Source organism: Galleria mellonella, unplaced genomic scaffold, assembly GCF_026898425.1.
Source record: "Galleria mellonella isolate WM207_F2 unplaced genomic scaffold, CSIRO_AGI_GalMel_v1 utg40, whole genome shotgun sequence".
NCBI classification, from domain to species: domain Eukaryota; kingdom Metazoa; phylum Arthropoda; class Insecta; order Lepidoptera; family Pyralidae; genus Galleria; species Galleria mellonella.
The window spans coordinates 5,608,023-5,622,458 of NW_026442094.1; the positions used below are offsets into that span (position 1 = coordinate 5,608,023).

The following is a 14,436-nucleotide window of genomic DNA, read 5'->3' on the forward strand; positions in this document are numbered from 1 at the left end:
TTATATGTAACTTACAAGTGCAATAAAGAATATATAATATTGTTAATTTAATGGATAAAATAAATATATCATGGTTTATCTAATAATAAAGAATTACAAGATTTAACTTTATAATTTAATTCATTACAAAAAAAAATGTTGCTACTTAGCTAGTTGCTGAAAAACTGATTTTTTGTTAAGAAAAACATTGTCCTTCATATGCGAAGAATGTCTTAAATGCTTGTATTAACACGCAGGCAAGGCTCCAGTACACCTTTAGTGTGGTTATATGCCTAATACTATGAATTGGGAGGAGGGATTGTTGATAATGGAAACTAAGGGCCCCATTGCTAGCAATATATCCAATCAGGTCGACCTCCACTTGGTCCTCCTGGATGGGCTAATTGACTTGTCTTTTTATCCTCACCTCACTCACTGATGCCCCGCCAGTGTATACCAATAGAGCAGGTGGAGTTACTATTCCATTTTCACCCGTAAAAAAAAATACTATGAATTGTATTAAATTTGTCATAATTACTATTAGTAAAGCAAGTGTCGGGACCCAGTAGTTTATTACCATGATTATTATAATGGCTATAAGTTCGAATGTGGCCAACACTAAATACTTTGTAAGTTGTAATGAATAAAGGATAACAAACGAAATTCCATGCAAATGCCTGGTTAAATGTGGGTAGGTCAATTGTTAAGTTTTTTTTAAACGGGTGATGATGGAATGATAACCCTGCCTGTGCTATTAATATACACTGACAGGGCACCAGTAAGTGATGATAGGTGAAGATGAAGCAGGTCAGTTAGCCCATCATGACGAATACAACAAGAAATATTTAAAATGGTTTTCAGGAACCATGTGGAGGTCGATGTAGGTATATTAATAGGTAGGCAATAGGATTGCCAAATCCAATTACTAACAATCCCTTCCCCCCGAGTGTATATATATATATATATATATATATATATATATAATATTCTCACTCCTACTAACACAACTTTAAGCCTATTTGTCAGACAGTACATATGTACCTCACGAAGAAAGCGACCCCTAAATATACACACGTTAACGTGAAACCATCCCGTTTGCTGCTCGTTACTTCCCTACAAATTGAGACACGAGGGTGGATGGGGGAGTGACTCAGGGGAGAGGGGCAGAAGGGTTATGCGGTCGAACCTGCGACTCTTACGAAATAAGTGCACAGATTTGAACCCAGCTAATACTGGGTTTTGATATAATTGTTATTTGCTGTTTTAGTGCGTGCCCGTTTTTATGATACTGTTTTATGTTAACGATGAAAATGAGTATGGAAGGGGATTTTACGGAAATTTTATTTTACATAGATATTTGATTGTTGATAGATAAATATAAATTAAAATATATATATATATATATATATATATATATATATATATATATATATATATATATATATATATATATATATATATATATATATATATATATATATATATATATATATATATATATACATTGTTTTTCTAAGTTTATTTGGATAAGAAATATTCTCTCTATCTGGTATCAAATAACATTCAAAAATGTAAAACCATTTATTTAAGCGTAGTTGAGTAGATAATGAATATTTGAACATTTTATGCAACCTTTCACGAATTTTTTATAGTAATTAAGATTTTTTTATACAACTTAGAATGGCAAACAAGCTGACAGCCCACCTGATGGAAAGTGGTAACCGTCGCCTATAGACATGAGCAGTACCATGGACATAATAGAGTATACTGTTTCGCCCATGATACCCCCCATGTGTTGCCATTCCTGAGGACTCAGATGTTATTCTTCTGTACCCACCCTTTAAACTGAAACACAGCTATGCAAACACAACTGCTTCACGGTTGAAACACGAATGGGATAGAGGTACCCAAGCAATCGACTTTTGTACAAAGTCTCCCTCTGGATACCTATTTATTTAAAAAAAAAACTCTACCGTTTTTTTATAGAAAAATTAAAGTACCTTGTAATTATAAAATGTAGTAATGTTGTCTTTACAAACATCATACATGCTCCATCATTATCTGCAATATATATATATATATATATATATATATATATATATATATATATATATATATATATATATATATATATATATATATATATATATATATTTAAGGTGTCTATCTTTGATTTCATTTTTGACCAAATTTGTATGCGACGAACCAGCGTGAAAGTAAATCCAAAATTGGAAAATCATTATTAAAATTGGTTTGGAATTAATTTTAAAATATAGCGTAATATAAATACAATAATAATTGTTCAATTTAGATGTAATAATTGCATGGCAACATTCTCGATAATTTATAAGGAAATTTTATTCATGTATGTGGCAATTAATAATTATCATTGGAGGTGGAAAGATAAAAAAAGGTTGTTGGTGTCTGCTCTTAAAAACAGAAACAGAACGGTTTTGTCGTTGTCGCTCTTAAAATATTTATTATAAGTAAAAGATTTCATTTCACAATTGTGAGAGTAAAATTTTAGAATTTAATATTTTGTATTAACAAATAAACTATGCAAAAGATAATTTCTCGTGTCGCTAAAAAGACAATTTAAGATTAAAACGTCTGTCGGAAGATTCAAGACCGAAACCCTTCAATACTTATAACGTTTACGAGGTAATCTCAGGTAACTTTAGCATGCTTTAGGGAACTGAGTGATCTGAGTATGTTATAAAAGAAATTTTCGCTAATCAAAGGGTAAGTCAATTAAACTAAGTTTGAATCTAGGTAGTTTACTAGGACCTTTAAAACAACTTGTCGGTTTTCGCATTCCCAGATTTATGTAAAAAAACTTGTCATACATACAGTCCACTTATATTCTCGTACAATAATAATTATTTGATATTTGTTTATTCTCCCATAAATATATATTATTATTATGTTTATTGATATTTACTTATTATAATTAAAAATTGTGGCCCACAAAAAAAAACTGACTTTAAATGTGACAAAACCAGTTATTTTAGTCTAAAAATTAAACTGCTGACCCGATTTTGATATTTTTTTTATTTTTATGTAAGTATCTATAGTTACAGAATTTAGATTTTTTATCTGAAAGGTTATATTCGTTCAGATAAAAAAAAAAGTCGATATTGGTTTAGAGCTGATGGAGTTATGAGGTAACAAACATAAAAAGATATAAGCAAATTGAGAACCTTCTTTTTTCTAAGTCGGTTCAAAATACACGCGAGCCACCAAACTCTTTGAGGTCACTTAAAAAATTTAAATAGATCATTTTCGAAGTCGGTTTGAAAATCTGTCGCGTCTGAAGACAATATCAACTGGCTGCATAATGCATGACATGCTCTCTACGGAACAGTTGCAAATTGCAATATGGTGTTACAAAAAGCGCATGAGGGAGGGACGCGCCGCCACACGCCGTCCGGCAATATTGGCATTTTGTACTTCAGGAACTAAGTATAGCGTGTTTTACGTTTTGATCCGTATTACAACAATATAGAGTTCATTATAGCCTGCAGTTGGTCGTCGGACTGTATAAAAGACGGGGAGCGAATGCTAACGACTGTCCCTTAAATGTAGGTATGAACAAATGGAAAATGTTTAATAAATTTTTGATTTTGATTACATCATACTAGCTGTATCCTGCGACATCGCCCGTGTGACTTACAATATGAATATATTTTATTTATATATTTATTCTTTAGTATAAAATATTTGTTCAAGTCGGACTTAATGCTAAAAGGATTCTTTCCCAATATTATTCATCAATATAGTCAATATTATTTGTGATAAATCAGAATATAACCTACCCGTATATTAAATTTCATTGAAAATGGTTCATTAATTTTTTTGTGAAAGGGTATTGGGGGGAAAGGGATTGTTAGTAATGGAGACTAAGAATCCCATTGCTAGCAATATACCCAGCTAGGTCGACCTCCACGCTTCCCCCTGAAAACTATCATGGTTAATTCCTGATAAATTCATCATGACGGGCTAATTGGCCTGTTTTCATCCTCATCGAAAATCCTTCACTGGTGCCCCATCAACGTATCCCGTTAGCGCAGGCGGGATTACCATTCCATTTTCATCCAATAGAAAAAATAAACATTCATCCATCCAACCCTACATAGTTTCTTATTTATCAACCAACTTCGAAAATAAGGAGGTTCTTAATTCGGCTGGACTTTTTTTGTTTGTTACCTCACAACTGTGTCAATTGTAAACTGATTTGGATTTTTTTTATCTAATAGGATATATTCATACAGATTGGTCCCATAGAAATTTTGTCAAAACCTATTAACACTTCCACCGCTGGATATATAAGAATAAATATGTTGTTACTAGTACTATGTTTGCCAGATGGTTTGATAGTTTAAAATTTTTTAACCGAAATCGAAAAAGGTATTCGAATATATTTTTTATGCATTTTACCTCATAACTCTGTCATTTATAAATTGATTTGCAAAATTATTTTTATCTGAAAAGATATATTTATTTATTTAAGGCAAACAAACAGCTAAAATAATACATAATTATATACTTAAATAGTAATTTGGTAGCCACTAGAATTTGCACAAAATAAAATAAAAGTAAACGAAGCACAAAATTAGCAATACTAAATTAAACAAAATTAAACAAACAAATACTATTGAAAACTACAGCAACATTGTCAATAATAATGCTCAGAAGTTAATACAACATTTTTTCATATATATATATATATATTTTATATACTTATATATATATATATATATATATATATATATATATATATATATATATATATATATATATATATATATATATATATATATATATATATACTTTTAGACAGGACCCATAAAAATTTGCCAAAATATTTACTCGAAACAAAAATGTATTACCAGTACCATATGGAATCTAAGGGAATAATGTAAACATTCTAATAATACACTGTACATAGTGCATAGGCATTTACACATATATATACATTACACTCTTTTTTGGGTTAATTTATATAATATATACGCATGGGGGGTATCATGGGCGAAACAATATACACTCTGTTATGTCCATGGTACTGCTCATGTCTATAAGCGACGGTTACCACTTTCCATCAGGTGGGCCGTCAGCTTGTTTGCCGTTCTAGGTCGTGTAAAAAAAAAGCTGCATGCAGAAATACAAGAGATTCCCATACATACATCTTCATACAACGTCTCATTCTGAATACAAATAGGCGAGGCCTGGTAATTCCAATTAAGGTAATACCTACAGATAGATAAACAAGTCATAAATGCAAGGGCACAAGGAGAAATTATTAATATTTATGACTTAGGTACTTTCTGTAATCAACTTGGATTCGCGACATAGGGTTAATGTTATGATACATTAATATTAATGCAACCAAGAGGTAGCTTATTTATGGCACAGTAAGAATACATTGTGGCAGTCATTTGGACGATTTATTATGAATTGTATTGTTTTTATTTGTTGGTATATACCCGTTAGACTTGTTATTTTTAAGCGACTCCGTTCTTAACTAACTTGTTTTTATGTAAGAGTGTTTATATATATATATTCGTTAATGATGAACGGCAATTTATTAACATTTTTTGCAAAAGTTTTGATCCCGTATTGGTTTTAATTTTAAAAATTTAATGTGCTTTCTTAAATGACATATTGATATATTTACCAGAGGGAGACTTTGTACAAAATTAGCTCATTGTAACGAACTGTTACAATAAGCTGCCAGATCGGTCTCCCTGAAAAACTATCCATATGAGAAAAAAAGTTAGCTCATTGTAACGAACTGTTACAATAAGCTGCCAGATCGGTCTTCCTGAAAAACTATCCATATGAGAAAAAAAGTTAGCTCATTGTAACGAACTGTTACAATAAGCTGCCAGATCGGTCTCCCTGAAAACTATCCATATGAGAAAAAAAGTTAGCTCATTGTAACGAACTGTTACAATAAGCTGCCAGATCGGTCTCCCTGAAAAACTATCCATATGAGAAAAAAAGTTAGCTCATTGTAACGAACTGTTACAATAAACTAACTTTTTTTAATGGGTGATGATGGAATGGTAACCCCGCCTGCACTAACGATATATGCTGGTGGAACACCAGCGAGGGATGGTAGGTGAGGATGAAAACAATGAGCTAACTGACCTGCCCGTGAGGAAGGGATCATTAGTAATGGAGACTAGTAGCCTCATTGTAGGGGGAAGGGATTGTTAGTAATGCGGACTACCAATCTCATTGCTAGAAATATATCCTTGTAGGTTGACCTATACGTGGTCCCCCCTGGACACTATCGTATTGAATTTCAGGTATATTGATCACGATGGACTAATCGATCTGCCTTTTCATTCTCACCTATCATCCTTCACTGGTGCCCCGCCAGTATTAGAACAACCTTTACCTTTACCATTCCATTATCATCCATAAAAATATACCAGCCTCATTCCTAGCTATATGCCCTAGCAAGTTTACCACCCTGTATTTCTCCCTAGAAACCATCGTACTGAATTCCTGGTGCGATGGGCTAACTGAGCTGCTTTCATTTTCACCTATCATCTCCCACTGGTGCCCCGCCAGCGCATTCCGTTAGCGCAGGCGAGGTAAACATTCCATTTTCACTCATTTTTTCATCCACACCTATCATCCTTCACTGTTAATTCGCCCACGTATACCATTAGTATACACTGATATTACATTACACTGTGTAATGAAGGATGACAAGTGAGGATAAAACCAGGACAATTGGTCCATCCTAAAGAGTTTATCAAGAATTAACCACGATAGTTTGAAGGGGTAATCATAATGAACGACCTGATAAACTATTTGTAACACTATAGTTACATGGGGGGGAAGGGACTGTTAGTAATGGAGATTAAATGCCCTATTACTAGCTGTATACCCAACCAGGTGGTCCTCCGCGCGGTTCCCCATGGAAACCATCGTGCTGAATTCCAAGTGTATTTATCACGATGGGCTAACTGACCTGCTATCTCATTCTCATTTATCATTCCTCACTGGTGCCCCGCCAGTGTATACTGTTAGCGCAGGCGGGGTTATCATTCCATTATCATCCATTAAAAACACTGTAGTTACAGTATACTATTCAATTAAATGCAGTTGGCTTAAGACCGTACCTTATGGCAGTCTATGGGGAGGCCTATTAAACATAGGCCTCCCCATAGTGTGAATACAGTGGATAGATATTGACTGTGATGACGATGATCCAATTAAAATCATAATTTTAAAAACAGTTCTAAAAATGGCATTTAAATCGATCTCACATTCGCTAAAAAATGACGCATCAAATACGAAACAACATAAAACCAAAACAAAAACCCATCACACAGCATTGTGATATTTTTCATCGCGTATAAATGTTTTGATGAAGCGATGCGAGGACCTACAGTCGTTGACATAAAGCTCCCGAGGGGACAACTTTGGGGGTGGGAGAGGGGGGATGATGGGGGGAAAATGAAATGAAAATAATGATAAAAACGTCGACAGAATGGGACGGACACTCGCTTGCAGATTATGAGTATAGACGATAAGAATTATATTTTTTACAGATATCTAAAATACCAATTTATAAATAAAAATGCCCGAACATCTGTGCTTTATTTTTAAGCTACTTTCGAAAAGGGAACGTTCTTATTATCCAAATAATAATTAGGATAAGAGTAGAAAGATGATGATGAACTACCAATTATTAAGGATCACGAATTGATTCCGAAACTAGTCGAGCTTTTCGATCTAATTACACGTAAGTTAAACCGGTAGTTATTGCATTAAAATATATAAAATATATTTTTATGCTTGGTAATAAATACTCACTATGTTTATAAGCTCAGTCACGCTTACTTGCGGAACGAATATGATTACTCGAATGATTATAAATATCTAAGGTCAAAGAATTAGAACCAGGCTTAGTGGTGCAAATTTGACTTTAGGATTGGGCCACTTCGCATAACAGAATGAAAAACTTCTGTTCTACTTCTAACAATATACACTACCGGTCGACCTCTACACGGTTAATTCTCGTTAAATTCCAATTGATCTGATTTCGTTGTTACTTCTCATTGCTGTTTTGGTAGCGTATTCTGATAGCGACGGCTGGGCTATCATTGCATTATCACCCATAAATAATATAAAATAATTTATGATTAGATCCACAAAAAAAAAACACCAACTCCAAAAGTGGCAACATCAATTTGCTACTGCTACATTCATTTTGTTTTTTATATGTTTTTATTTTATTCAAAATTAAAAGTAAAATAGTAATGTTTTTATATAATTGTGTAATCTTCATTATTATGTTGTTTTGTCAGATGTAATATGTATAATTTATATTATTTTTCTTAAGAGCAATTGTATTTAACTAATGATATCATTTAAATGAAAGATTTGTTTGGTGTATGTGTGTAAATAAATAAATAATTTATAATTAAGAACTAAACTACTTGAATTGACGTCCTCCTTTTTTGAAGTCGGTTGCAAAATACTTTTTTCGCTTAGTTTGGTACTAGATGGCACTGTGTGTGCATTCAGTGGTATTCATTTATTTATGTCTTTTTTTCAGTGAGTAATGGAGCACTAAGCGCTTGCGCCGCGCAAGGGGGTGGAATGGACAAAGACGGAAAAAAGAAACATACGCGGCCTACGTTCAGTGGACAGCAAATATTCGCGTTGGAGAAGACATTTGAGCAGACAAAATACTTGGCGGGCCCTGAAAGGGCCAAACTTGCGTACGCATTGGGCATGACGGAGTCACAGGTTAAGGTAAGTTGGTTTCAAAATTCAAATTTCCATGCCAGGGGTTCGTGAAATTTTTAGATAATAAAACACCCACCAAATACCTTTTATTTTATGGAACACCCATATCAAATGATTATAAATCAAAAATAATGTAATTTATATAAGAACAAAAAGCTTTTATTACAAAATTTTTAAAGTATAACTTTGTAGTTTCTTTTATTTTTTAATGTGAAAAATTAAATTGTTTCACTGTATAAATAATTTCGCGGAACCCTGATGATGGAATCCCTAAGTTCTGCGGAACCCACTTTAGGAATCACTGTTCTATACTGTTAATTAAGGGTATGTTTACAAAGGTCTCCAAAGCTATAGGTGCTTTCCTGATCTACTTTTATTAAGCAGATTATACCTTATTTTGCTTGCAAGTAATTTTAAGGATTTTATATTTCAAAAGGAAACACGGTACTCTTATAGGATCAGTTTGTTATCCATCTATCTGTCTGTTTGTCAAGACTCTTTTATGCAGGAACGCATGGAGGCATTAAGCTAAAATTAATATCAAATACTAAGGTTTACAATAAAAAAATCTTTTTTGGAAATTTTTTAATTATAATTTGTACGGAATTCTCGGCGCACGAGTCCGGCTCGCACTTGACAGGGTTTTCTTAAAAAAAATTAATGAAAATTTACTAAGAATAAACCATGGTTTCCGGAAGAGACCGCGTAGAGGTTTACCTCTATAGGGTATTTCTGTATCAATTTTAATAGTCTTTGTTAGTACAATGCTTTATTATACCTATTCTATAATACAAAAAATATACATTTTATTATAGTTTTAAGCTAATTATAATATAATAAATTAGTTACCAACATTTTACTAATTTAGCAAATTAGATTAGATTAGTTTGTAGATAATTTTTCGTCTACGAATAATTATACCACTGAATCAGAAAAACAAAAAAAGTACAATCGAGAGAGTAATTAAAATCATATAGTTAACAGTAACAACACTCGACTGCAGACAGTGACGAGTAGGGTAACAGCACCAATAGCGGGCACTCGCTAGTCAACGTAATCCGATTACACAGATTGAAAAGTCAATCACTTAGCCGATCGCGCGGCGCAGTCAAACGATTCGCTCACTCGCTCTATTACTGGGGATTAAATATAGGCGACATGTGGACGTATCGACTTTTGTTTTGTTTTATTATACTCCGATGAAATTCTATCGAGTTTATCCATCGGATCATATATTTTCATGATCTCTGTAGCAGTTTTTAGTGTCGTTCAATTTCATTTCTATATATGACATCGCTTGTTTATGTTGTTATTTATTATCACTTTGTTTTATTCTTTTGTTTATATGAGAAAATAATGTTGCCACATTTCATTTCACTTTATTCGCAAATTAGCACAGTATTCGTAACAGCAGTTTAAACTGGATAATTCGTTTTTAACAACAACTAATACAGAGTTGTGTTTCAATTAAACTAAACACGTGAAATAGGCGTAAAAAGGCGCAATTTATTTTAAACTAATTAGGGTGTGACACGGCGTCCCCTCGCTAAATGGCCGCTAAGCGTGGGGCATTGTCCCGACAGGGCAGGGTGTAGGGACCAAAACTGTGACACTCACCCCGCCACGTTGCGGTCACGGGCGTTTAGGTACATGGGCTTATTGAGTTTATGTTTGCTTCATTATAATTAATTTTCTTCTTTAGAAAAATAATTATTTTTATTAGTAACAAATAACTTTTATATAAATAACAATTTTATTCATTAAATAAAAAAGTCCCTTGATATTCAATACTTGGTTTGAAGATCTTTTTAGTTTAATTTTTTTTAATACGTAAAAATTAAGAGCAGTACTAATTTTTGAATAGAAGCGTTAGGCACTTAATGTGTGGTTTTTCACCTAAACAAAGCTCTAATAGACAGTATGTGTGTTTTTGATCTTAAGAAACTATAACAGCGTGTGTTGCGTTTGGTCTGAAGAAAGCTGTAATACACAATGTGTGCGTTGTTTTTAGTACGATGTAAATTCTAACGCCCAATATGTGTGTTGTTTTCGTTCTAAAGAAAGCTCTAATGCGTGTGTTGTCTTTTGGTATGAAGATATGTTTATACTATTATATTCAGTAATAGTACACAGAATATGGAATACTTTAGGACTCAGGTGACATACATGAGCGGTACAGTATAATTTTTATATCCGTAAGTATGGTATTTTTCTTTATACTTAGTTGGTATCTTCCTTGTGGTCAATTTTCTATTATTCCAATACAATAAAGTAATTTTATATTGTTTTAGATAATATAATTATGATGCAAGAAATCTAGAAAAAACAAATGAAATTATCTTAATGAGTATTTTTTATTTGAAATTTGTTATTTTTGTTATATAGGATCATTGTTATATCATTGTTATATAATATTGTAAAGAGGAAATATTTGATTGTTTGTTTGTAATGGATAAACGCAAAAATTACTCAACCGATTTTAAAAATTCTTTCACCTATTAAAAGATACATTATCAGCGAATAACATAAGCCAATATATTATTCGAAAATTCTGTCCACCTGTGCGAAACCGGGCCGAATCGCTAGTATTATAAAACATATTTAAAAATATTTTCTCTCTAATTCTTATTATTATAAATAAAGTAATTAATTAATACGAGAAAAGTTCTGCCAGTTAAAGTGCAATTCTAAATAGTCATTGTCAATAACTATAAGGGAGTAAACGTAGCGTTCAACCATTGCAACTGTCGCGAATTGTGCATCATAGCTTAGCATTTGACGCGGAGGGGTCTAAATTGTATTATACTAAGTGGTACATTCCATTAGGGGCCGTTTGGCAGTTTATTCCAGTTTATATTATCAATACAAGTATTTAATCAAGTACTGAGTAGCTAAGAATTTTTTTTTATATTCACGGATTCGTTTACGGTGTATGTTGAGGAAACTAAGCATCGCTATGCGTCAAACTAATGCATTATCTCTTATTTTGTCCAATTTTATAATTTGTCTCATGAATATTTTAATTGTTGTGGTTAGAAACTTGAAATTTTTAATAAATATAGGTCTTTTTTGCTGTTAGATAGCACAAATAAAAAAGATTCCCAAATTGCCTTAAAACATGTGATAGGTAACGGATTTGTACTAATAAACAGTTAACAGTAATCATTCTGAAATTATTAAATTTATTTCATTATTTTTTATTGATCACATTATCAAAAAAATGTTTGGTACAAAAGGGAAATTTTTAGTTCAAAAAGCAGACTTTATGCTACTATACAACATTCTCTCTAAGTCAACCTTTGGGAGAACAAAATGTAATTATGCGATGAAAAGTATTAAAAATTGTTGTGGGTAAATAGTTACAGATAGATCTATATTGACATACAGATTATATAATATATGTTTATTTTTTAAAATATTTATTTATTTATTTATTTATTACATACATTTTATATATACTATTCAATCACGCTTAAGTTAATTAAACGCAAAACTGAAAGTATTTGATTGAAATTTAGTATCATTATCGTCATATTAGTCGTTAACTGTCCACTGCTGGACATAGGCCTTCCCCATTAAGGAGTTTTGCCAGTATCTGCCACGATTGGTAGACAAAATTATTTGAAATTTAAGACAAAGACCTTTTTTATTTTTATCCTAAATCACACTGGAAAAGTCACGGGATACTGTTAGTATCATATCGTCAATGTATTTACCTAGCTTTTAGTATATCAAAACATATCTGTAAGTAACATATCTATTAAATCAAAGCTAAAACAATAAGTCGGCGACATTTAAGTTGGATGGATGCTTAATGGATTTTCGCATGTTCGCGCACATTGTATCGGCAGTAGTGAAAGTCGGGGAATGAAATCAAGCGACTATAATGAGATTAATGGATATGATATATAGAGAGACACTTGCGTTGAATAATGTTTGTGAAGAGATGCGTTCCAACGGCTGGCTATGAAGTGTTTTGTACTTAATGGAGTGTTCTGAAGTTATTTTAGGGTATTTTTTTTTAATTTTTTTTATGCTACTTAGAATAGCAAACAAGCTAACGGCCCGCCTGATGGAAAATGGTAACCGTCGCCTATAGACATGAGCAGTACCATGGATATAACAGAGTATACTGTTTCGCCCATATATGGTTGCTTTATAAACGTAAATTGAGTGGCGGTCTTCCACCGTGCGTTTTTCAAGGCACTTTCTTCCATGCACAACCATTCTTTGGAATCAACTACCAGCAGCAGTATTTCCGAACCGATACGACATAGTAACCTTCAAGAAAAAAGCATATTCCTTTTTAAAAGGCCGGCAGCGCACCTGAAATACCGTTGGTGTTGTGGGTGATGGTGGGAGGCGGTAGTCACTTACCATCAGGTAATCCGCATGCTCGTTTGCCCCCTGTGTTGTAAAAAAAAATAAAGAAGCAATCGGTCGATAGGTGTGTCGCCTATAGACATAAACAGTATCATGGACATAACAGAGTATACTGTATCACCCATGATACCCTTCTTGCGTTGCCATTCCTGAGGACTAAGGCGTTGTGCCTCTGTACCAAGGAACAAAGTGTGAACAAACAACATGGTACAAAAGTGAAGTTTACAGGTAATGTCAATGCTACATCCCACCCTTCAAACCAAATGTGTACTAAGATCCAATAAATCATAATAATATGTATTAAACGTGAATTGTTTTTAAAAATTAGGTATCACATAATTCACAATTTGTTTAAACCGCAGATTTAAAAAGAGAATTAATTTTTTTTTCTAAATTTGTATACTAAGTGCAGTAAATGTCACATCTGATACAATACAACGCATTCCTGTATACAATCCTTTACAACCAAGTTTAGCATCAATACGTATTCAACAAATGAGGTCTTTCATTCACAAATTGAGCTCAAAAGCCAATGTTGTGAGGGTAATTACTTTACCAATCCTGTATATTTAAACACAAAGGATTATAGACTTTACAGCGTTGGTTTAAGAGCTGAATCGAATGAATAAGATAATATAGGGTGTTCTTTCAATTCCCCTACATGAATGTCATAGCTCATTTGGCATTCGATAAAATTAATCCATAGGGAAGATTAAAGGGAGCCCAGTATTTACACATGTGACGGGATGCACCGTTGCAGAGGGAACGCATAATGCAATTAATTGTTGACTGACGACTGTTTATTCAATAACTATATTTTACGCAGTAATATGTTATAATGAAACTGTTTATTAAGTAAACAAGTTTAACAAGTCACAACTGTTTTACGTGCTCGTAAATTTGCAAATTAATTGTTTTATAATTTTATTGTTGTTCGACAAAATTAAGTCTTAATTCGCAAATTCAAGCATTTATTTTTTACTCTTTTAATTTTAGGTGATAATTTTATAAAATAATTAAATAATATTACATAGAAACGGAATAACGTGGAACGTAACTGTCTAAGTATAAAAAAAGAGACTGACTAACAGACCAACATATTATGACTTCATTGAAATTGCTGGGTCTAAAGAAATTAAATTTAGCACTAGGGCTACACATAAAGTGGGCAATATGAAAGGAGGTCCAAAAATTTTTGATAAAAATAAAAAATAATTATAATATCACAATCAGTATAATATAATGTATAAATACTTTATTATTTTAAAGTAAATTTATGCTTTATAATGACCGTAACCC

The 14,436-nt window shown here is 32.5% G+C and overlaps 1 protein-coding gene across 1 annotated transcript in view; it reads left to right on the top strand.

Moving 5' to 3' along the window:
- The window catches only part of LOC113520430 (homeobox protein Nkx-6.2), an 89,626-nt gene that overhangs the window by 17,569 nt on the left and 57,621 nt on the right, over positions 1–14,436 (top strand). Inside the window, exon 2 of the mRNA XM_031914672.2 lies at positions 8,561–8,760. Within this exon, the coding sequence (XP_031770532.1) occupies positions 8,561–8,760 (200 nt within the window). The remainder of the gene's footprint in view (positions 1–8,560; positions 8,761–14,436) is intronic.